This window comes from Ranitomeya variabilis, chromosome 5 (assembly GCF_051348905.1).
Source record: "Ranitomeya variabilis isolate aRanVar5 chromosome 5, aRanVar5.hap1, whole genome shotgun sequence".
In the NCBI taxonomy this organism is placed as follows: Eukaryota; Metazoa; Chordata; class Amphibia; order Anura; family Dendrobatidae; genus Ranitomeya; species Ranitomeya variabilis.
This window is the reverse complement of record NC_135236.1, coordinates 235295460-235319760: the sequence shown is the minus strand read 5'-3', so window position 1 is coordinate 235319760 and position 24301 is coordinate 235295460. Positions and strand designations below refer to the sequence as shown.

The 24301-nt window shown below is 45.3% G+C and overlaps 1 protein-coding gene across 1 annotated transcript in view; it reads left to right on the top strand.

Moving 5' to 3' along the window:
- The window catches only part of LOC143775586 (cysteine repeat modular protein 2-like), a 422741-nt gene that overhangs the window by 332820 nt on the left and 65620 nt on the right, over positions 1-24301 (top strand). The window contains exon 11 of the mRNA XM_077263910.1: positions 13095-13340. Within this exon, the coding sequence (XP_077120025.1) occupies positions 13095-13340 (246 nt within the window). The remainder of the gene's footprint in view (positions 1-13094; positions 13341-24301) is intronic.

Sequence of the window (24301 nt, the reverse complement as noted above, 5' to 3'; positions counted from 1 at the left end):
CGGCAGTCCCAGCAGAGGAGAGGGCAGGAAGGTGTCTGCTGGGAGCAGGAGGAGCTGCATCTGATAGTGTGCATCATCTCATTCCCTCCAGCATAAAGGTGTGTGTGTGTGTGTGTGTGTGGTGTGTATTATGTGTGTCATGTGTAGTGTGTGCTTATGTGAATCACATGTATCAAATGAGCATTTGTTGTGCTGCATGTGTGTGCCGTGTATGTGTGTGTGTATAAGTGTGTCTTTGCTTGCCGTGTGTGTGTGTATATATAAGTGTGTATGTATGTGTGTGTATAAATGCGTGCCATATATGTGTTTAAGTGCGTGCCATGTACGTATGTGTGTATATAAGTGCGTGCCATGTGTGTGTTTGTGTGTGTGTGTGTATATATATATATATATATATATATATATATAAAATGTGTGTGCTATGTATGTGTCTGTGTATAAGTGCATGCCATATATGTGTGTGTGTGTGTGTGTGTGTGTATGTATATAAGTGTGTGCCGTGTACATGTATGTGTGTATAAGCATGTGTCATGTGTGTGTATATATATATATATATATATATATATATAAATATAATTTTTTGCATTATTCTATATAAACATACAGCGATAGTGTGTGTGTTCCATGCACATTTTAAAATATTGGTTGAACAGACTAGAGTGTGTGTGTATGTGTGTGTATACACAGCCCTGCTGCTTATAACATTATACTATATGGGGACAGATTGATCTACTAGTGTTCTGTCCCCATCATTCATCCTCAGACGGTGTAAAGAGGCCGAGAAACAAGAGCCAAACGACTTCAATGTTGTCAATCGCACGCATCAAACGGTCTGAACTCAATGCATGTAAATGCAACCAAAATGTGTGAGCGTCATGGTGCAATATGTATGTGAGCATTGGGGGCCTCATTTTAAACTTTTGCCTAGGGCCCCACTTTGTCTAAAACCGGCCCTGCTCCCACCTGTGGGAATACTGGGCATTTAAGCCTCTGTATGTACTCTGCTACCCCACCTGTGGGAGTACTGTTCCAAAAATCCTGTACTCTACAGCCATGTCTGTATGAGTAGTATGCCCAAAATTATTTTTGTCTCTTAAGCCATCTTTTGTGAGTAATGTATTTTAAAAAAATTCTTGCATGCAGCCCATTTGTGGGCCAAAAAGCCTCTGTTTGTACTGTACTAAAAAGTCTCTGTGTACCATGCCAAAAAGTCTCTGTTTGTGCTTGACCAAAAAACCTCTGGGAGTACTGTGCCTAAAAACCTCTGCTTGTACTGTACGAAAAATGTTATGGGAGTATTGTACCAAAAAGCCTTTGTTTGTACTGTACCAAAAAGCCTGTGATAGAAATATATATATCATGTAGATCTCACTTGCATGTATACTGCTCTATAATCATATATACTCATATATTCACAGCTAATACTGTATATATTATAATCAATGGCTTAAAATGGCTGACATAAACTGATATAAGCCAGACAGATTGTATGGGGTTTTCCATCTCAAAAGCGGAACAACGCCAGATGTATTAAGTGCTGATCAGATGTCTCAAATCTGTCCTAGATGCAGTATAGATCACAAGATCACAATATTCCATATATGTTTAGATAACCAATGACAGAGGAGCTAGACAATATGGTAATTAACTAACCACCCCTAACAACCCCTAACCACTCCTTTCTATATGAAAATATAAAACTATGTATGTATAATAAAGTATCAGTATTGATGGAATGTTATTGACACAACATGGTGTGCAGTCTCATTCCTTGAGCGCTCAAGATACTCAGTCTTATTGGGAGCGGCCACAGCACACACAGGGATAAATTTATCCAACCCAAATTTCCATATCAAATGGCCCCCAACAGCGAGGCAAAGGGATGAAACGCACACGGGGACCCTGCTGACCGGAGAGATGGAGGTGTTGGCCACGGCCTTGGTTCACGGGACAGAGACTGCGCAGCTCCATAAGTAAGGTAAGAAAATGTTATCATCTTACCTGAAAGTCCCCTGTGCCCAGTCCGGGTCTATGCCTCTTGCCGGTCAGGTATGGTCACCACCCAGGTAGTGTAAAAAGTCCAAAGCCTGAATCCAAAACCCTGGGATTTTAGTCAAAGTGTCTGCTGTGTGCCGTGTATGTGTTCCATGTTTGTGTGAGATCCGGGAGAAAAAGTTGGAGCAGTGACTTTTGTTTGTGGTCGCTGGGTAACAGACCGCAGGAGGTCAAATTGCTGAATAAGCTATCACAGATTCCTGTGCAATAGGAGGAACAGGTAGTTCCGGGGCAGGTGGCTCCAGGATCCAGGCTCGGATGGTGATAGCTTTGAGGGCTGCCACAGATTCCCGTAGTGCCGGCGATCCAGTCAGGACGACCGGAGCGGGGTGGTAGATTTCCCGCTTGTTGTGCTTCTCACTCAGGCGGCCCGGGCACAGGTGTGCCCAGTGCGATTGGCAGTAGTCTGTTCCCAGCACAACCTGCACGTGTCACAGAATAAAAAGGGCTATCTCCTGGACATCTATCTGTTTCTGTTTCTGTTTGGTTCGATTCATGTATCGCTGCTTTAAGAGCATACAACTGTTAAGAAAGTTTTTTTCCTCTCTCTCTTATGAACTTCCTCTTTTCCAGCTGCCGTAGCAGAGATACTGTATATGCATTGTAAATCACACAGTCACATCTGGTTTTTTTCTGGCTGTTTCTGCAATGCTGGGCTATGTGAAGCTATTTGTGAAGAAATGAAACAAATTGTATCTATTATTTTTTATGTGACATACGTGTTTTCAGATACGTGATTTTAGTGGCATTGGATACAATAGCATAAGAAAAGGGGAAGTGTGTCTCTGACTGCATTTAAGCGCAGAGAGTTTAGGGGGAAAAAAAAAAGAAGAAAAAGAGAGAGAAGCCGTTTCAACTTTTTTTTTTGTTTTTTTTTGAAGGTTTTTCTTCTTTCCTTCTGTCTTTTTTTACATTTTAAAGTTTTCCAAAGTTTTTTCCTTTCTGCCTGTTTACTTTTTGTTTAAAAGAAGTTTTTTTTCCCCTGTGTATCAAAATTTTGAGTTTTTGGTAGTGTACTAAGTTTTTGACGGTTTTATCATTTTGGTTTTTTTTGGAGTTCTATATACTCATTTTTAGAAGTTTTTTGGTGTTTTATTTTTTTTGCTTTTGCTATGGGGAATAAGGTGGCCAAGCAGCAGGAGGGTCTTTTACTTCCTGGAGAGCAAACAGCCCCCAGATAGTGGCAGAACACGAAGGTGTTAAGTATGTGAAGAATTTTGGAAGGTATAAAGTATGTGAAATTCTTAAGAATGGCAGACTTCAAGCTGCGGAATGGCATGACGTAGAAAGAAAATAAGGGAAGTTAGCTGATGTTAAATTGCTGAATACTAATACATGGTATGAAGTGGCAGCAGAGCTTACATCGTTTAGGTGGTATAGAAAGTTATGTGAGCAAACCAGGAAGTGTTTTTTTGTTTTTATTTGAGTGTATAAGACAGAATCCATGATATAAGGAGTTTTTTGCACAGTATGTGGCGCGCCCGGTCCCTCCCTACAGGGAGAAGGCATCATTGCTCCACTCTATTGTTCTTGTTGTTCTCCTCTATCCTCCTTTTTCTCTGTCACTCTTTCTCTCCTCATTCTTCTCTCCCTCCACACTTTTCTCTCTCTCCACTCCTCTATTCTCCTCTCTCTCTTCTCCACACCTCTTCTCCTCCCTCTTCTCCTCACCCTCTCTCTCTCTCCTCCTTCTCCACTCCCCCACCACACCTATCTCCTCCTTCTCTTCCTTCTCCACACCCATCTCCACTCCTCTATTCTCCTCCTTATCTCTCTCCTCCACACCTTCCATCTTTTCCTCCCTCTTCTCCTCACTCTCTCTCTCCTCCTTCTCCACTCCCCCACCACACCTATCTCATCCTTCTTTTCCTTCTCCACACCCATCCCTCCTCCTCTCTCCACTTCCTTTTCCACACCCATCTCTCCTCCCTCTTCTCCTCACTCTCTCTCTATCTCCTCCTCCACACCTCTTTCCTCCTTCTTCAATCAACCCCTCCTCCTTCTTCTTCCTCTTTTTTCCTCTTCGTTGCCGGCTGGGCCAATGCCCAATTCAAACAATGTGGTGGTTACAGCACAAGGTTCCCCTTCCATGCCCCTGGCACAGTCCAGCCATTGCCAGTTGTGATATCGGGGAAAGAAGGTGAAAATCCCCCCCCTGCAGTGGGCAGCCCCCAGACACATCAGGTAGCAGACAGCTCAGCCCTGGGTGCAGAGGGGGGAGGACTGATATCATCATGTATTGATAATGTACAATTTCAGAACCGGTCAGAGCTGCCTACATTCACACCAACATGAAACTATAAGCCTAATCCATCACAGCTTCTGCAAGGGGGGAGACATCCACCCTCAAAGAAAAAGAACAAGGCAACTTCTAAGTCCAATATCAGCCAGTGTATGACCCCAGTACACGCTATCACAACTATTCCTCTGATGAAGATGAAGAGGGAATAATAATAATAATAATAATAATTTTATTTATATAGCGCCAACATATTCCGCAGCGCTTTACAACTTATAGAGGGGACTTATACAGACAATAGACATTACAGCATAACAGAAATCACAGTTCAAAACAGATACCAGTAGGAATGAGGGCCCTGCTCGCAAGCTTACAATCTATGAGGAAAAGGGGAGACACGAGAGGTGGATGGTAACAATTGCTTTAGTTATTTGGACCAGCCATAGTGTAAGGCTCGGGTGTTCATGTAAAGCTGCATGAACCAGTTAACAGCCTAAGTGTGTAGCAGTACAGACACAGAGGCTATTAACTGCATAAAGTGTATGAGAACATGATGGAGGAACGTGATTATGTTGTTGTTTTTTTATTAATAGGCCACACAGGGATAATTAGGTTAATGCGTTGAGGCGGTAGGCCAATCTGAACAAATGAGTTTTTAGGGCACGCTTAAAACTGTGGGGATTGGGGATTAATTGTATTAACCTAGGTAGTGCATTCCAAAGAATCGGCGCCGCACGTGTAAAGTCTTGGAGACGGGAGTGGGAGGTTCTGATTATTGAGGATGCTAACCTGAGGTCATTAGCAGAGCGGAGGGCACGGGTAGGTTGGTAGACTGAGACCAGAGAGGAGATGTAGGGTGGTGCTGAGCCATGGAGTGCTTTGTGGATGAGGGTAGTAGTTTTGTACTGGATTCTGGATTGGATGGGTAGCCAGTGTAATGACTGGCACAAGGTAGAGGCATCGGTGTAACGGTTTGCGAGGAATATGATCCTGGCAGCAGCATTCAGGACAGATTGGAGCGGGGAGAGTCTGGTAAAAGGTAGGCCAATTAGTAGAGAGTTACAATAGTCCAGACGAGAATGAATAAGTGAGACAGTAAGAGTTTTTGCAGAGTCGAAAGTAAGAAAAGGGCGAATTCTGGAAATGTTTTTGAGATGCAGATAAGAAGAGCGAGCCAGTGATCGGATGTGGGGGGTGAATGAAAGCTCGGAATCAAGGATGACTCCAAGGCAGCGGGCATGTTGCTTTGGAGTAATGGTGGAACCGCACACAGAGATGGCAATGTCGGGCAAAGGTAGGTTTGTAGAGGGAGAGAACACGAGGAGTTCAGTTTTTGACAGGTTCAGTTTCAGATAGAGGGAGGACATGATGTTAGAGACAGCGGTAAGACAATCACTGGTGTTTTCTAAAAAGGTCGGCGTGATAACAGGAGAAGAGGTATATAATTGGGTGTCGTCAGCATAGAGATGGTACTGGAAACCAAATCTACTGATTGTTTGTCCAATAGGGGCAGTATACAAAGAGAAGAGGAGGGGGCCTAGGACTGATCCTTGAGGAACCCCAACAGTAAGGGGAAGGTGAGAGGAGGAGGAACCAGCAAAACAAACAGTGAAGGATCGGCCAGAGAGATAGGAGGAGAACCAAGAGAGAACGGTGTCCTTGAGGCCGATGGAGCGGAGCATAGTGAGGAGGAGCTGATGATCCACAGTGTCGAATGCTGCGGAGAGATCCAAGAGAATTAGCATGGAATAGTGACCATCATACATGCTGTCCAGTACTAGGAAAAGAAACCCACAGGCACCAAGAATGCAGGGGCAGATAGAGGCACCACCATTACACTATGTGCACTGCACTTCAAGTCAGGTGACAATCTTCCAGACCCAGGGATGCATCCCATGCCATTTTACCGAAGAATGTAGCAGAACCAGCGAACATATGCAGCCACGATCTCTGGGCCATGAATGGAAATAGAAGCAGGTGATGCACTCTGGCCAATCATGAAGGAACAATCCAAATTTCCAGCAGAATTAGATGTACAGGCTTGGGAGTCAGTGCCACAGCTAATTGAACTGCTCAGAGAGTGGGCCGAAGGCAGATTGGCAGGATAAGCCCTCGGCTTATGGGACATGAGCCAAGAAAAGACAGAGTCTGTAAAGAAGTTTCATGGCAGAGTAATGCAAGTATTCCAAGACTTGGGCTTCACCATTCATGACCAGATACACAGGCAAATGTTGGCACAGGCCTTTGTGCATGGACTGAGACAGCCAATTAGGAAACCACTGATAGTGGCTAGGCCTGAGAACAGGTCAATAGCAGTGGACTGACCCAGCAAAATGTTTTATGTGCGCCTAGGAGACTGTTTATTGCCAATTGTCACCAAAACTGCCACCATTAAAGCACCACAAAGAGCGCGTAGAAGGAAATGGGTGCCGTACTGCTGAGAACACCAGAAGGGGAGCCAGATGTGAAGACGCTGCAAAGTGCCGAGCAACACACCGGAAGAACCGCTGCAGACTCCAGAGAAGAGATCCGGGACGGAACCAAGCAGATTGCTTGGGGGGGAAGAAGTGACGGCAGATGCAGCCGCAGCCCCTGTAATGCCCCAAGACCTTGGGTTGGATGCAGTCGCCGGTCTCATGGCACCCCCGGGCCTCGCCACGAATGCACCTGCAGGCCCCATCTTACCGCCGCAGCTTCAATCAGCAGGCCGGACCCCGCTGCCGCTACAGTACCCATCATGCCATTGTCCACAGTAGCCAAAGGGATTGAGTCCCAACCAGGGGTGCAGAAGACAGCCCCTCTCATGGTGACCACTGACCTGGAAGCGCAACCACCCTACAAGGACAGAAGAAGTGTCAAATGTTACATCTGTGGCAAGTTTGGCCATTACCAGAACCAGTGCAAAGCACCCACGCCCCCGAAGAGACTGGAGCCATGCAATCCAAGAGTTGGTCCAGAGAAACAGGTCAAGGAAGAAGTGCAGAAAGCAGTGAAGTACCCCGTCCATAGGACAGAGGCAAGCAAGCCAGGTCCGCAAGACACTACGCTCCTGACATGTAAAACTTCATCTGCAAGACCAATACCTCAAATTACCCTTAAAATGGATGACGTTGTCAGATCCAACGTGGTACAGCCAGAAGTGTGACGACACCTGCGGAACTCGCTGATCACACCTGCCTATCAGAATCCTCTGTGTCTCGCATGGGCATTTATGGTCAAGTCAGACATTCTCAGCTTACAAAGCCACTGAGCGTGTGCACTCAGCCAGGACACTATCCTGTCCCAGTTTGTGGTGTCAAGGACCTTCCACTCAACCTGCTGGGAGCGAACCTACTGCAGAAGCTGAAGGCAACCACAGTGTTCCAGGAAAATGGGTCCGTGACACTTTCTTCATCCCTGACCCAAGAAGAATGCTGGCGTCCCTACAAGAATGTTAAACAACCGATGAGGCCTACCCAAGGAGGTACTGGATGTAGTACCAGAAAGTCTATGGTCTAAGGGACCTCAGCACGTGAGAAAACCTCAAGTTGCCCCAGTACAGGTGTCACTCAAGCCATGTACCCCGTACCCTCGTAAGGCCCAGGCCAGGCCTAGAGTCAAGCTGCCTCTGACCAACTGAAGGTCTGCCTGGAAATAGGAATCATTGTTCCTTGCACATCGCCTTGCAATCCTCTGCTCTTTTCCCCGTCAAGAAAAAGACTGTAAAAGGAGAGCCAGCCAAGTTCAGAATGGTTAATGACCTGAGAGCTGTGAATGACGCCACGGTGTTTGAAACTGCAATTATGCCGAATCCGCACACTCTGCTCTCAAATCTGCCTGCCACAGCAAAAGTGTTCACAGTGACCAACCTGGCTAATGTTTTCTTCAGTGTTCCCCTTCACCCGGATGACCAGTTTCTGTTTGCCTTAACGCACCAGGGGGGACACCACACATGGACAGTGATGCCACAGTGGGCCCAGAACAGCCCTTCACAGTTCACCAAAGCAATGTCCACAGTCCTCACCAACTGGTTCACAGAACAAGCAGAAGTAACCCTGCTACAATACGTGGACAATCTACTCCTTTGTGCAGTTGACTTTGACATGTGTAAAGTCCATTCCTTGTATCTCCTACTCTACCTGGTGGAACAGCACTGCAAGATCTCAAAGAACAAAGTCCAGTGGTGTCTGAAGCGAGTTACGTTCCAGAGACACTGTATTGCTCACCAGACGAAACACCTGACAGATGACCGGAAGACCACAGTGGAGAAGATGGTTCCTCCAACAACTCCAAAGGTGCTACAGGCCTTCCTTGATCTAGTTTCGTATTGCAGAGCCTGGATCCCTGATGCTTCCGTCCTAATGCAGCCTCTGTGTGAATACGTCAGCGTGACCCCGTTCCTCCAGACAGATGTGGCCTTCAGTTCATTCAAGAAGTTAAAAGGGTCTGTAGTCTCAGCGCCAGCACTAGGCCTATCTGACTACGAGAAGCCATTCCGTCTCTACTTGATGAGAAAAGAAGGCCTTGCTACTGGAGTCCTGACGCAGCTTCAGGGGGGGAAGCAGAGACTTTTGGACTACTTTTCAGCTCGCCTGGATCCAGTTGCAAGGGGAGCCTCTTCCTCCCGCTTGAGAGCAGCAGTTGCAGCACACGCCCTCCTGGACAGGACTACTGACATCAGTGGAAAAACCATTGGAAATCCTGGCTCTGCATGACATCTCAGCGATCCTCAACCAAACCCAGCTAAAACATCTCTCCACCGCCAGGCATCTTCGCCTCCAGTGCTCTCTACTGCTGCCCGACAATGTCACCATCTCCAGATGCACAGTCCTCAACCAATCCACTCTACTCCCACTCCCAAGGGAGGATACAGATATGGACCTTCAGATAAAAAGTCTGATCAAAATCTGCATGATACCTTCTGCAGGGATCTGAATTTGCTCCGGACGGATGACCATGATTGCTTCAGCATCATGCAACAGGAAACAGAAGGACTACCCAAGGTGGCAGAAGAGCCACTGACCAACCCAGAGTTGATCCTCTATGTGGATGGCTCCAGATTTGCAGATGATGAAGGAAGATTCCACACGGGATGTGCAGTGACCAGCAATCAAGAGATCCTGTGGTCCAGAAGTCTGCCGCCCAGTCTGTCAGCCCAGGAAGCAGAACTGATAGCGCTGATGAAGGCCTACCAGATGGCAGAAGACAAGACTGAGAAAATGTATACCGATTCGAGGTACTCGCATGGCATAGCACACGACTTCGGACCCATCTGGGCTGCAAGGGACTTCATCACAGCAAGCGGAACAACCGTGAAGCATCATGGAGCCATTAAGGACCTGCTGAACGCACTTCAACTTCCAAAAGTGGTGGCAGTACTAAAAGTCAAAGTGCATGGATAACTAAGCACAGTAGAGGCACGAGGCAACAACATGGCGGACATGGCAGCCAAAGAAGCAGTCAAGGGAAGACAATATGGAAAAGTGGAAGAGGTCGTAGAGCCGGACGGCTACTACAGGACGGCTGAAGACAGGATTCCTGACAAGATGACATCCTGGGATCTGCTCAAAAAAGCTGCAAGAGCAAGCCCCAAAGGACAAAAAGGAATGCTGGATGTGGAAGGGAGCAACACATGAAGAAGGAAGGGTATACTCAATGGACTACAAACCCTGTTTACCCCGAAGCATGTACCCTATCGTGGTCCAGTGGGCACATGGGCCCACACACAGATTAAAGACACAGATGAATGATCTGATTGGTGCTTACTGGTTTGCTCCAGGGATCCCCAACCTAACAGCCAAGTTCACTTGCAGCTGTCTGACCTGCGGCAAATGCAACCCTGGAAGAATGGAAAAAGTTCCCACACATCGTCTTGCCAGACCACTGTACCCCTTCCCGAGGATCCAGATAGACCACATCCAGATGCCGCCAAGTGGGGGTTTCGAATATGCCCTTGTGGTCGTGGATGTGTTCTCAGGATGGCCAGAATCTTTCCCAGTGAGGAACCAGTCAGCAGAGACTACTGCAAAGAAGCTGCTCTCAGAGACGAGATGTGCAGCTATGGGGTCCCAGAAGTGATAGAGAGTGACCAGGGACCCACATTCACAGCAAAATCTCACACGAGAGATCTAGTCAGCAGTAGGGTCAGACTTAGGCCTACACACTCCCAATCACACTACTCAGTGTTAGGCACACTCTCAGAGGCCCAGAAAAGCTGTCACCATATGAAATTTTGTTTGGGTCTAGTCCCAGGTCAGGGGTATCCTTTCCCTCAGCAGCTGATTATGCAATATGATACTTTGTCTGTTTATGTAATTGAACTCACCAAGAAACTTGCTAACATCCATTCTCGAGTTTTTTCTTCATTGCCAGATCCAGATTCAGTGTCCGGTACACACTCCTTGAAACCAGGAGACTGGGTGTTGGTGAAAAAGTTTGTAAGGAGAACACCACTTGATCCCAGATTTGATGGTCCTGTTCAAATGCTGCTGATGACACCAACCTCTGTGAAACTGGAGGGAAGACCCACTTGGATCCACTCATCGCATTGCAAGAAAGCTCCCCTACCAGAAGATGACATCCAAGCCAGAATGATGTTGTGGCCTGACCGAATAGATGACCTACCTGATAAAGAATACCCATCGCTCACTACACATGCTATTGACTAAGAGACTGATTGCAACGAACCCCCGTTAGGGACAGATCTCCTGACCCACCGCCCATTTGCGAAAAGTCTGTACGGAGTGGGGCGCAGGCATTAGGCTTGTGTCAGTTCACCGACAGCACAAAAGAGTTGCAGCGCTTTGGAACAGGAGGCTAGGATTAGGGCAAGTGATATCTAAGGGGGGTTTGTGATAGAAATATATATATCATGTAGATCTCACTTGCATGTATACTGCTCTATAATCACATATACTCATATATTCACAGCTAATATATACATTATAATCAATGGCTTAAAATGGCTGACATAAACTGATATAAGCCAGACAGATTGTATGGGGTTTTCCATCTCAAAAGCGGAACAACGCCAGATGTATTAAGTGCTGATCAGATGTCTCAAATCTGTCCTAGATGCAGTATAGATCACAAGATCACAATATTCCATATATGTTTAGATAACCAATGACAGAGGAGCTAGACAATATGGTAATTAACTAGCCACCCCTAACAACCCCTAACCACTCCTTTCTATATGAAAATATAAAACTATGTATGTATAATAAAGTATCAGTATTGATGGAATGTTATTGACACAACATGGTGTGCAGTCTCATTCCTTGAGCGCTCAAAATACTCAGTCTTATTGGGAGCGGCCACAGCACACACAGGGATAAATTTATCCAACCCAAATTTCCATATCAAGCCCAAGGGAGTTCTGTGCCAAAAAGCCTCTGTTACTACTGTACCAAAACGCCTATGGGAGTACTGTACCAAAAAGCCTTTGTACTGTACAAAAGAAACTCTGGGAGTACTGTGCCATAACGAAATTGTAGAGTAAAAAAGCTTCTGTGAACATTGTGCCAAAAACCATCTGTTTATACTATAAAAAAAAGCCTCTCGGAGTACTGTTCCAAAAGCCTTGATTTCTACTGTACCAAAAAGCCTCCGTTTGTACTGTGCCAAAAAGCCTCTGTACTGTACCAAAATGCCTCTGGGAGTACTGTGCCAAAAAGCCTCTGTTTGATCTGTGCCCAAAAGCCTCTGCATGTATTGTGCCCAGAAACTTTTGCGAGTACTGTGCTCAAAAGCCTCTGTGTGTACTGTAACAAAAACCTCTGGGAGTACTGTGCCAAAAATCTTCTGCGTACACTGCAGCAGTGTGTGTGCTAAAAAATAATTATACTTTGCCACTGTGTCTGTACGAGTTGTGGTTCTAAAGAGATATACTTTGCACTCGAGTCTGTGGGAGTACTGGACGTAAAAACAATTTTTTTTAATCTTCAACTGTTTCTGTGGGAATATTGTGCCAAAAAACAGTGCTACAATCCACCCACTGCTGTTAACATTTCAAATGCCGCTGTCAATCTCCACCCGTGTCACATGACTGCGGGTCGCCAATGGGTTGGCATGACAACCCGGGGTCTACAGGAAACCCCTGTGGTTGTAATTGCCGGAATGCCATGAGTTCCCCCATTTTGCGCAACCCTGCTGGGTGTAGCACATTCAATCGGATGATTGCAGCTTCTAGTTTCCTATGGAGACTATTGAAGCATGTGAAAAAAAAATGTTTTTAAACAAATAAAAAAATGAAAAAAATATAAGAGTTCAAATCACCCCCCTTTTGCACCATTCAAAATAAAACAATAAAAAAAATCTGGTATTGACGCATTCAGAAACGCTTGATCTATCAATATATAAAAAGTAACGAGAAAAAAATATAAACGCCAGAATTATGGTTTTATATTGTATCTATCCCAAAATGGTGTCAATAAAATTGTCAGCTCGGTATGCAAAAATAAGCCCTCACCTGGCCCCAGATCACAAAAAATAGAGACCCTACGGGTCTTGGAAAATGGTGACATTTTTTTTTGCAATCTTTGGATTTTTTTTCACTGCTTAAATAAAAAAAGAACCTATACAAGTTTTGTATCTACAAACTTGTAATGACCTGGAGAGTCATAATAATTGGTTAGTTTCTGGATTTAGGGAACATGGTAAAAAAAAACATGATGTCTACTAAAGAAAATAATTCCAAAAACACTTTTCATTTTTGTTTCAAGATTCTAAATGTTTAAATTAACAAATGATGAACTATTTTCCATTTTAAGAAAACTTATTTTTTAATAATTTTTTTTATAACATGCTTATTTTTTTTTAGAGTGTCACAAAACATGTGCCAAATGTTCTGGACCACAGCCAACTGACTGCACAAAATGCCAAAGCCAACTGACTCTGGACCAGGAAAGTGAAATGTGTGGTGTGCAAGGGAATGCACAATGTCCTCCGAAAACTTTCCTTGAAGATGATTTATTCACATGTAGTTCTTGTGATCAGACATGTGAATCATGTGATGGTCGCTCAGCTGAAAACTGTGTAACCTGCTTGGTACCGTACTACCTATATAGTAAGTACTAGATATAATAATGTGATCTTAGATTTCTATGTCAGCAAACATTCAAAATGTTTGCAAATGAGTAAGTTTGAGTAAATATAGAAATACTATCAGACAACAAGGGTTTCCCATTTCATAAAGTGATGTGTAGAATAGAATCATTGAGGTGTCACCTCTGTAATCCCCTCAGATCCTGAGAATGAAGGGGACATAGCAATGGTGAGGAACTGTTTTATTTTTACTGTTTGTTTCCTGCATACAGGTTCTTGTCACAGGCTGTATGAGGAAATACATCACAGCCCAGTTCAAATGTATTCAGGTGACTGTGACCTGAGTAATTTTCCTCTTAGCCATAGGGCAGTTTCCTCCTTCAGAGCCTGCAAATTGCAAAAGATTCATCAGCCAGAAATGTGAAAAAGAATTCCCATCTATATATATATAATTGTCTAAGGGTTTTTCTGTCTGTCTGTCTGTCCTGGAAATCCCGCGTCTCTGATTGGTCGTGGCCGCCAGGCCTCGACCAATCAGCGATGGGCACAGCATGGCGACGATGATGTCATAAAGGTCGCCTCGACCAATCAGAGACGGGCACAGTCTACCGCGAATTTGCCTCGACCAATCAGCGATGGGCACAGTATCGATATAGATGTCATAGTGGTTGCCATGGCGACGATGATGTCATCAAGGTTGCCTCGACCAATCAGCGACGGGCACAGTATCGACGTAGATGTCATAATGGTTGCCATGGCGACGATGATCTCATAAAGGTTGCCTCGACCAATCAGCGACGGGCACAGTCTGCCGCGAATTCTGGAATCATCATTGTCCATATACTACGGGGACATGCATATTCTAGAATACCCGATGCTTAAGAATTGGGCCACAATCTAGTCTATATATATAATTGTCTAAGGGTTTTTCTGTCTGTCTGTCTGTCCTGGAAATCCCGCGTCTCTGATTGGTCGAGGCCGCCAGGCCTCGACCAATCAGCGACGGGCACAGCATGGCGACGATGATGTCATAAAGGTTGCCTCGACCAATCAGCGACGGGCACAGTCTGCCGCAAATTCGCCTCAACCAATCAGCGACGGGCACAGTATTGACGTAGATGTCATAATGGTTGCCATGGCGACGATGATGTCATAAAGGTTGCCTCGACCAATCAGCGACGGGCACAGTCTGCCGCGAATTCGCCTCGACCAATCAGCGACGGGCACAGTATTGATGTAGATGTCATAATGGTTGCCATGGCGACGATGATGTCATAAAGGTTGCCTCGACCAATCAGCGACGGGCACAGTCTGCCGCGAATTCTGGAATCATCATTGTCCATATACTATGGGGACATGCATATTCTAGAATACCCGATGCGTTAGAATCGGGCCACAGGCTCACACTGTATATAGGAGGTTATGTGAGGGATCATATTGTATATAGAAAGGCTAGGTGGGGATCATACTATATATTGGAGGCTATATGAGGCTCATACTGTATGCAGGGGGGTATGTGAGGACTCATTTTGTATATATAGAGAGGACATGTGGAAGCACATACTGTATATAAAAGGCTATGTGTAGGCTTATCTATATATATAATTGTCTAAGGGTTTTTCTGTCTGTCCTGGAAATCCCGCGTCTCTGGTCGAGGCCGCCTGGGCCTCGACCAATCAGCGACGGGCACAGTATCGACGTAGATGTCATAATGGTTGCCATGGCGACGATGATGTCATAAAGGTTGCCTCGACCAATCAGCGATTGGCACAGTCTGCCGCGAATTCTGGAATCATCATTGTCCATATACTACGGGGACATGCATATTCTAGAATACCCAATGCGTTAGAATCGGGCCACAATCTAGTCTATATATATAATTGTCTAAGGGTTTTTCTGTCTGTCCTGGAAATCCCGCGTCTCTGATTGGTTGAGGCCGCCTGGGCCTCGACCAATCAGCGACGGGCACAGTCTGCCGCGAATCATCATTGTCCATATACTACGGGGACATGCATATTCTAGAATACCCGATGCGTTAGAATCGGGCCACAATCTAGTATCCAATAATCCTGATTGTAAGACTTGCTACCAGCACAACCATGGCTAGAACTTTCAGGCAATATTGAACCTTTTCCACCAACAGCAACTCTTGGATCTCCTGCTCCCAAGCTGATGCCTTAAGAAGGAGATACGGTACAGACCAAAAGTTTGGACACACCTTCTCATTTAAAGATTTTTCTGTATTTTTATGACTATGAAAATTGTACATTCACACTGAAGGCATCAAAACTATGAATTAACACATGTGGAATTATATACTTAATTTCAGTGGTTTCACACTTTTTTGTTATGTCTTATATTCTAGGTTCTTCAAAGTAGCCACCTTTTGCTTTGATGACTGCTTTGCACACTCTTGGTATTCTCTTGATGAACTTCAAGAGGTAGTCACCGGGAATGGTTTTCAATTCACAGGTGTGCCCTGTCAGGTTTAATAAGTGTGATTTCTTGCCTTATAAATGGGGTTGGGACCATCAGTTGTGTTGTGCAGAAGTCTGGTGGATACACAGCTGATAGTCCTACTGAATAGACTATTAGAATTTGTATTATGGCAAGAAAAAAGCAGCTAAGTAAAGAAAAACGAGTGGCCATCATTACTCTAAGAAATGAAGATCAGTCAGTCCAAAAAATTGGGCAAACTTTGAAAGTGTCCCCAAATGCAGTGGCAAAAACCATCAAGTGGATAAAAATAATGATATACACTGGCGCTGCACTTGACCAGAAAAAGGGGGATTATTGTATAGCAGGTAGCGGGAGAAAGAGAACAAAGAGTAGTGAGCAGCTGGTGAGGTGACGGGGTCTGTGCTGCACCACGTCTGAAATAAATACTGAAGTACAAAAAAATAAATCACCTGCGCTTGTGGAGTGGTAGTATTGGAAGGTGTCCTACATACTACCTTCCACCATAGGGAAGTCCTGGAAGTTGGCAAACACAGTAGTTCAATGATAAGCCTGGATCCTCAAAGGATTGTGCACATATGAATACGGACAAAACCTCCCCGAATAATCCACCCGATGGTAGCCCGTAATGCAAGCGTGCTAACTGGTGTAAACACATGTACTCACTAGGTGTAGAAGCAGGAGTGAACACAGCATGGAGAGTATCAGTCGTCCTGCTTGAGAGCGATGTTGTACTGGGCTTGGTAAGTGCGGACTGCACCATAGGGCTGCGGGGTAATGTGGAGGCCGGCTAGGCTGAAAGAATGTCCGCTCACTCAGCGATGTGTGTGAGCGGGGACCGCGAACTCCTAGTGTGCCCCGGCCGGAAGCAACGCCAGAGCCGTAGCGGTGTTTGTTGGGGGTGTGGTACCTGATGTGACGTCACAGGGTAGGAGGGCGGGCTTTGGACAGGGCAACCAATCCGATGCGTTTCGAAGGATACACTCCTTCTTCGTCAGGGACGAAGGTTGGCTTTCTCAGCTGCCCTCGTTTATTGCTTCTGCTGGCTTCCCTATTTAACTCTGCCCAGGTCGTTAGTTCATGCCAGCTGTCAATGTCTCAGTACTGGTTCAGATCTCTCTTGGATTTCTCTGATGACCTGTCTACTCCAGCAGAAGCTAAGTCCTTGCTAGTCATTTGCTCTTCATCGGTTTTTGTATATATTTTTCAGTACATGCTATGTTTCTAGTCCAGCTTGCTATTATGATATTTCCTTGCTAGCTGGAAGCTCTGGGGGTGCAGAGCTGCACCTCCACACCGTGAGTCGGTGTGGAGGTCTTTTTGCACACTCTGCGTGGTTTTTGTAGTTTTTATACTGACCGCATAGTTCCCTTTCCTATCCTCTGTCTATCTAGAGAAGATTCGGCCTCCTTTGCTAAAATCTGTTTCATTCCTGTGTTTGTTACTTTCCTCTTAACTCACAGTTAATATTTGTGGGGGGCTACCTTTACTTTGGGGAATTTCTCTGAGGCAAGGAAGGCTGCTATTTCTATCTTTAGGGGTAGTTAGCTCTTAGGCTGTGAAGAGGCGTCTAGGGAGAGTTAGGTACGCTCCACGGCTATTTCTAGTGTGTGTGATAGGATTAGGGATTGCGGTCAGTAGAGTTACCACCTTCTCAGAGCTTGTCCCAGGTTTTTCTGTTTTAACCATCAGGTCATTTCGGGTGCTCCTAACCACCAGGTCCATAACAGTACAGCTGGCCAACAAAGTGTTGATGCATCTCAAAAGAGGGATAAGAGAAGTTCTGAGTCAATTTTTTTTTCTTTGCAGCTTGTTTTGTCTTTCTTTTCCCCTTAACCTCTGGGTGGTTCAGGACTCAGGTGTAGATATGGATATTCAAGGTTTGTCCTCTTGTGTGGATCAACTCACTGCTAGGGTACAGAGTATTCAAGATTATGTAGTTCAGAATCCGATGTTAGAGCCTACAATTCCAATTCCTGATTTGTATTCTGGGGATAGATCTAAATTTTTTAATTTCAAAAATAATTGCAGACTGTTTCTTGCTCTGAAACCCCGCTCCTCTGGTGATCCCATTCAGCAAGTAAAGATTATTATTTCTTTGTTGCGTGGTGACCCGAAAGACTGGGCATTCTCCCTTGAGCCAGGAAATCCTGCATTGCTTAATGTGGATGCATTTTTTCTAGCGCTTGGATTGCTTTATGACGAACCTAATTCTGTGGATCAGGCAGAAAAGATCTTGCTGACTCTATGCCAGGGTCAGGATGAAGCAGAAGCATATTGCCAGAAGTTTAGAAAGTGGTCTGTGCTTACCCAATGGAATGAGTGTGCCCTGGCAGCAATTTTCAGAAAGGGTCTTTCTGAAGCCCTTAAGGATGTTATGGTGGGGTTCCCCACGCCTGCTGGTCTGAATGAGTCAATGTCTTTGGCCATTCAGATAGATCGGCGTTTGCGCGAGCGCAAAATTGTGCACCATTTGGCGGTGTCCTCTGAGCAGAGGCCTGAGCCTATGCAATGTGATAGGACTTTGACCAGAGCTGAACGGCAAGAACACAGACGTCAGAATGGGCTGTGTTTTTACTGTGGTGACTCCTCTCATGCTATCTCTGATTGTCCTAAGCGCACTAAGAGGTTCGCTAGGTCTGTCACCATTAGTACTTTGCAGCCTAAATTTCTCTTATCTGTTACTCTGATTTGCTCATTGTCGTCCTACTCTGTTATGGCATTTGTGGATTCGGGCGCTGCCCTGAACTTGATGGACTTGGAGTTTGCCAGGCGCTGTGGTTTTTCCTTGGAGCCTTTGCAGAGTCCTATTCCCTTAAGGGGGATTGATGCTACGCCATTGGCCAAGAATAAACCTAAACCTCAGTACTGGACTCAGCTGACCATGTACATGGCTCCCGCACATCAGGAAAATATTCGCTTTTTGGTGTTGCATAATTTGCATGATGTTGTCGTGTTGGGTTTGCCATGGTTACAGGTTCATAATCCAGTACTGGATTGGAAATCAATGTCTGTGTCTAGTTGGGGTTGTCAAGGGATACATGATGATGTTCCTTTGATGTCAATTTCTTCTTCCACTCCTTCTGAAGTCCCTAAGTTTTTGTCGGATTACCAGGATGTATTTGAAGAGCCCAAGTCCAGTGCCCTACCTCCTCATAGGGACTGTGATTGCGCTATTAATTTGATTCCTGGTAGTAAGTTCCCTAAGGGCCGACTGTTTAATTTATCTGTGCCAGAACATGCCGCTATGCGGAGTTATGTAAAGGAGCCCTTGGAGAAAGGGCATATTCGCCCGTCTTCGTCGCCGTTGGGAGCAGGGTTCTTTTTTGTGGCCAAGAAGGATGGTTCTCTGAGACCCTGTATAGATTACCGCCTTCTCAATAAAATCACGGTCAAATTTCAGTACCCTTTGCCTCTGTTGTCTGATTTGTTTGCTCAGATTAAGGGGGCTATTTGGTTTACCAAGATTGACCTTCGAGGGGCGTATAATCTTGTGCGTATTAAACAGGGCGATGAATGGAAAACAGCATTTAATACGCCCGAGGGCCATTTTGAGTACCTGGTGATGCCATTCGGGCTTTCTAATGCTCCATCTGTGTTTCAGTCCTTTATGCACGACATCTTCCGAAAGTATCTGGATAGGTTCATGATCATATATTTGGATGATATTTTGGTCTTTTCGGATGATTGGGAGTCTCATGTAAGGCAGGTCAGGATGGTGTTCCAGGTCCTTTGTGCTAATGCGTTGTTTGTGAAGGGCTCTAAATGCCTCTTTGGATTTCAGAAGGTTTCCTTTTTGGGCTTCATTTTTTCCCCTTCTACTATCGAGATGGATCCTGTTAAAGTTCAGGCCATTTATGATTGGACTCAACCTACATCTGTGAAGAGTCTTCAGAAGTTCCTGGGCTTTGCTAATTTTTACCGTCGCTTCATTGCTAATTTTTCTAGTGTGGTTAAGCCTTTGACTGATTTGACGAAGAAAGGCGCTGATGTGGTGAATTGGTCACCTGCGGTCGTTGAGGCTTTTCAGGAGCTTAAACGTTGTTTTACTTCGGCCCCTGTGTTGCGTCAGCCAGATGTTTTGCTCCCTTTTCAGGTCGAGGTTGATGCTTCTGAGATTGGGGAAGGGGCTGTTTTGTCTCAGAGAAGTTCTGATGGCTCCTTGATGAAGCCGTGTGCTTTCTTTTCTAGAAAGTTTTCGCCTGCTGAGCGTAATTATGATGTCGGCAATTGGGAGTTGTTGGCTATGAAGTGGGCATTCGAGGAGTGGTGACATTGGCTTGAGGGAGCCAAACATCGCGTGGTGGTCCTGACTGATCACAAGAATCTGACTTACCTCGAGTCCGCCAAGCGGTTGAACCCTAGACAGGCTTGATGGTCACTGTTTTTCTCCCGTTTTGATTTTGTGGTCTCATACCTTCCGGGATCTAAGAATGTGAAGGCTGATGCCCTTTCTAGGAGTTTTTTGCCTGATTCTCTGGGAGTCTCTGAGCCGGCTGGTATTCTTAAAGAGGGGGTGATTCTGTCTGCCATCTCCCCTGATTTGCGGCGGGTGCTGCAGGAGTTTCAGGCTGATAGACCTGACCGCTGTCCAGTGGAGAAACTGTTTGTCCCTGATAGATGGACTAATAGGGTTATTTCTGAGGTTCATTGTTCAGTGTTGGCTGGTCATCCTAGGATTTTTGGTACCAGAGATTTGGTTGCCAGGTCCTTTTGGTGGCCTTCCTTGTCACGGGATGTGCGTTCTTTTGTGCAGTCCTGTGGGACTTGTGCTCGGGCCAAACCTTGCTGTTCTCGTGCCAGTGGGTTGCTTTTGCCTTTGCCTGTCCCGAAGAGGCACTGGACACATATTTCCATGGATTTTATTTCTGATCTTCCTGTCTCTCAAAGGATGTCTGTCAGCTGGGTGGTTTGTGATCGGTTTTCTAAGATGGTCCATTTGGTACCCTTGCCTAAATTGCCTTCCTCCTCTGATTTGGTTCCATTATTTTTTCAGCATGTGGTTCGTTTGCATGGCATTCCGGAGAACATTGTGTCGGACAGAGGTTCCCAATTTGTTTCTAGGTTTTGGCGGTCCTTTTGTGCTAAGATGGGCATTGATTTGTCTTTTTCTTCAGCGTTCCATCCTCAGACAAATGGCCAAACCGAATGAACCAATCAGACCTTGGAAACCTATCTGAGATGCTTTGTTTCTGCTGATCAGGATGATTGGGTGACCTTCTTGCCATTGGCCGAGTTCGACCTTAATAATCGGGCTAGTTCTGCTACTTTGGTTTCGCTTTTTTTTTGTAATTCTGTTTTTCATCCTCGTTTTTCTTCAGGGCAGGTTGAGCCTTCTGACTGTCCTGGTGTGGATTCTGTGGTGGACAGGTTGCAACAAATTTGGACTCACGTGGTGGACAATTTGACGTTGTCTCAGGAGAAGGCGCAACGTTTTACTAACCGCCGTCGCTGTGTTGGTCCCCGACTTCGTGTTGGGGATTTGGTTTGGTTGTCTTCTCGTTATGTTCCTATGAAGGTTTCTTATCCTAAGTTCAAGCCTCGTTTCATTGGTCCTTATAAGATTTCTGAAATTATCAATCCTGTGTCGTTTCGTTTGGCCCTTCCAACTTCTTTTGCCATCCATAATGTGTTCCATAGGTCGTTGTTGCGGAGATATGTGGCTCCTATGGTTCCTTCCGTTGATCCTCCTGCTCCGGTGTTGGTTGAGGGGGAGTTGGAGTATGTGGTGGAGAAGAGTTTGGATTCTCGTATTTCGAGACGGAAGCTTCAGTACCTGGTTAAATGGAAGGGCTATGGTCAGGAGGATAATTCTTGGGTTGTTGCCTCCGATGTCCATGCTGCCGATTTGGTTCGTGCCTTTCATTTGGCTCGTCCTGATCGGCCTGGGGGCTCTGGTGAGGGTTCGGTGACCCCTCCTCAAGGGGGGGTACTGTTGTGAATTCCGTTCTCGGGCTCCCTCCTGTGGTCGTGAATGGTACTTTGGTGAGTTCTGTCCTTGGACACCCTCTGGTGGCTTTGAGTGGATGAAAAATAGCAAGGTAGGGCTGTAGTTACATAAATAATATATAGTAAAATATAACTTTTAATCTTATCTGTTTAAAATGAGCTGTAATATCTCATAAAATCCATATAATACACAACAAACAACATTTAAATACTCCTTAGTGCTTCAATCATGCACTATATTCTCCAGCACAATGCACTTTTTTTTCTTTTTCAATATATGGGATATTGCTTCCCCCAAAGAGAAAAAAATGCTTCTTAAAGTGGTCCAATCTATGTCTGAATATGCCACTTATATTAACCGTTGAAATACAGGAACAATCTCACCAAATAAAGTCCCTTGTTTCACGGTCTGAGTCAGGGTAGGTTGCGATGCTTCTATTCATGAGGGGGCTCTCCACTTGCCCTTTTCGAGACCTCATTACTCTAAGTCTCATCCAACTCTCCCGACGTCCTCCTTCATAACAGAATCTCCCGACGCGTTTCTTATTTCCCAGTCATCAGGGGAGAGGTCATTCAATATAGCGGCAAGTGTGCCATACACCATACAGGCATGCACACTTAGGAGGGTAGGTCACCGCGCGTACGATGTCTTACTTTTATACTGAAGTGTCCATCTCTCTGCGCGTGTGGATTGCCGGAGCTCCATTTCCGGGTGCCTGGCGGTCACATGATCTACGACGCAATGCGCTCCCTTCGGAGGTGTGTCATCATGAAACGCATGATGGCACGCAAGCTTCTCCACATGTAACTAAGGAGTCGCATAGTTAATCTGCAGTTTTCATTTTAATGCGGCGCATAATACTAAGCCAGCACCATTACCGGTCCGGAGGATGGTAGAATTCACTCCTTCTCCGGAGGGAGCAGAAAAAAGTGCCTGCCATGTATAACCTTATTTCACCCCTCCAATCCTCCTAACAATTCGTTATATATTTTGTATACAGGGGGGAGGGTATATTCCCATATTTCTTTAACACATCCTACAACCTCCAATCCTTGGAGGGAGGATCTAGTAGGCAATGTCTTTATGGTTTCCTAACTTCGGGTTTTCAACACATCTATCCCAGTGATTCCTCCAGGAATTTTCCCAGAGCTAATAAAGCCATATCCATTTCTTTTGATTTTTTAATTACTAATGATTTATTAATCAAAGATTTTTAATCAATGATTTTTAATCTTTTAATCAGAATTCCTATCCTAGGGGTTGTAGAGGGGGGTTTCCCTTCAGGTTGCAAGATATAGGGGAGTGGTAAATAGGGTCCTTTACTTTAAAGAGGTTCACCTTTATTTGTTTCAAATGTATATTTGGTTCCAGAAATTAGTCTTAGAGGGGGAGTGACGATTGGAGACCTAGTGGGCCTTGGGCTTGCTACTTCACCCTAATACATCCCTAATTTCCTTCCTACCTTGTCAGTGGGGGTTGGCACCCTAAAAACGAGAGCTGGCGCCCCCAACTCCACGGCGGCTGTCCCTACATAATCCTATCATTCCCTATCTTAATCAGTATTCTACCTATGTGCCAGAAAAAGGAACGCCATAAGTGTGATAGATCAGGATAGAATAGAGAGGGGTTTCTTTTAGAGGAATGAGACAGGGGGGTCGTTAGCAACACTAATTATAAAAATTGATATATGTTGCCAGGGTTACCGTTTTATAAGAAACAAGAAAAAGTCAGGTTCTCATTGAGACCCAGGGGTTGCTGTGTTTTAAGACGAAATATCCACTTCGTCTCGCATTGCAACACCCTCCTGTCCCAGTCTCCACCCCTTTTTGGTGCCTCTATCTTATCAATCCCCATGAATCTCAAGCCCGATACATCCCCATCATGTACAGTGGCAATGTGTCTTGCCAGGGGTGTATCTCTCCCCAAGGCAATGTCCCTCAGGTGTTCTCCCACTCTTCTCCTCAATTCACGTGTGGTCTTTCCCACATATTCCATGCCGCATGAGCATGTTGCCTTATATATGATTCCTCTAGACCGGCAATTTATAAAGTGGCGAATTTTGTATTCCTGGTTGGTAACATTGCTTTTGAAGTATTGGCCCGTTTTCATTACTGGACAACCTACACATCCCTTACATCTGTAACAACCTTTGATTTTATTGGTCAACCACATTTCATTTTTTGGAGGAGTAAAGTGGCTCCGTACAATCCTATCGCTTATTGATCTCCCTTTTTTATAGGTGATCAGGGGATAGGGTCCCACCAGGTCTCCAATGTCATCATCCATCCTCAAAATTGACCAATGTTTTGTAAGGATTGACCTAACTTTATCCGCTCCCGAACTATAAGTCGTAATGAATCGACTTTTCAAGTCTCCCTCTTCTCGGTTTGTTGGATTCAATAAACCCGTTCTATTCATGCCTCTCGTTTCTCTATAAGCTTTCCTGAGTATCCCATCCGGGTATCCTCTATTTTGGAACCGTTGACGTAAGTCCGTCGCCTGTTCCCTGTAATCCATTTCTGAGGAGCAGTTTCGGCGAATTCTTATATACTGCCCTTTGGGGATGCCCTTTTTCA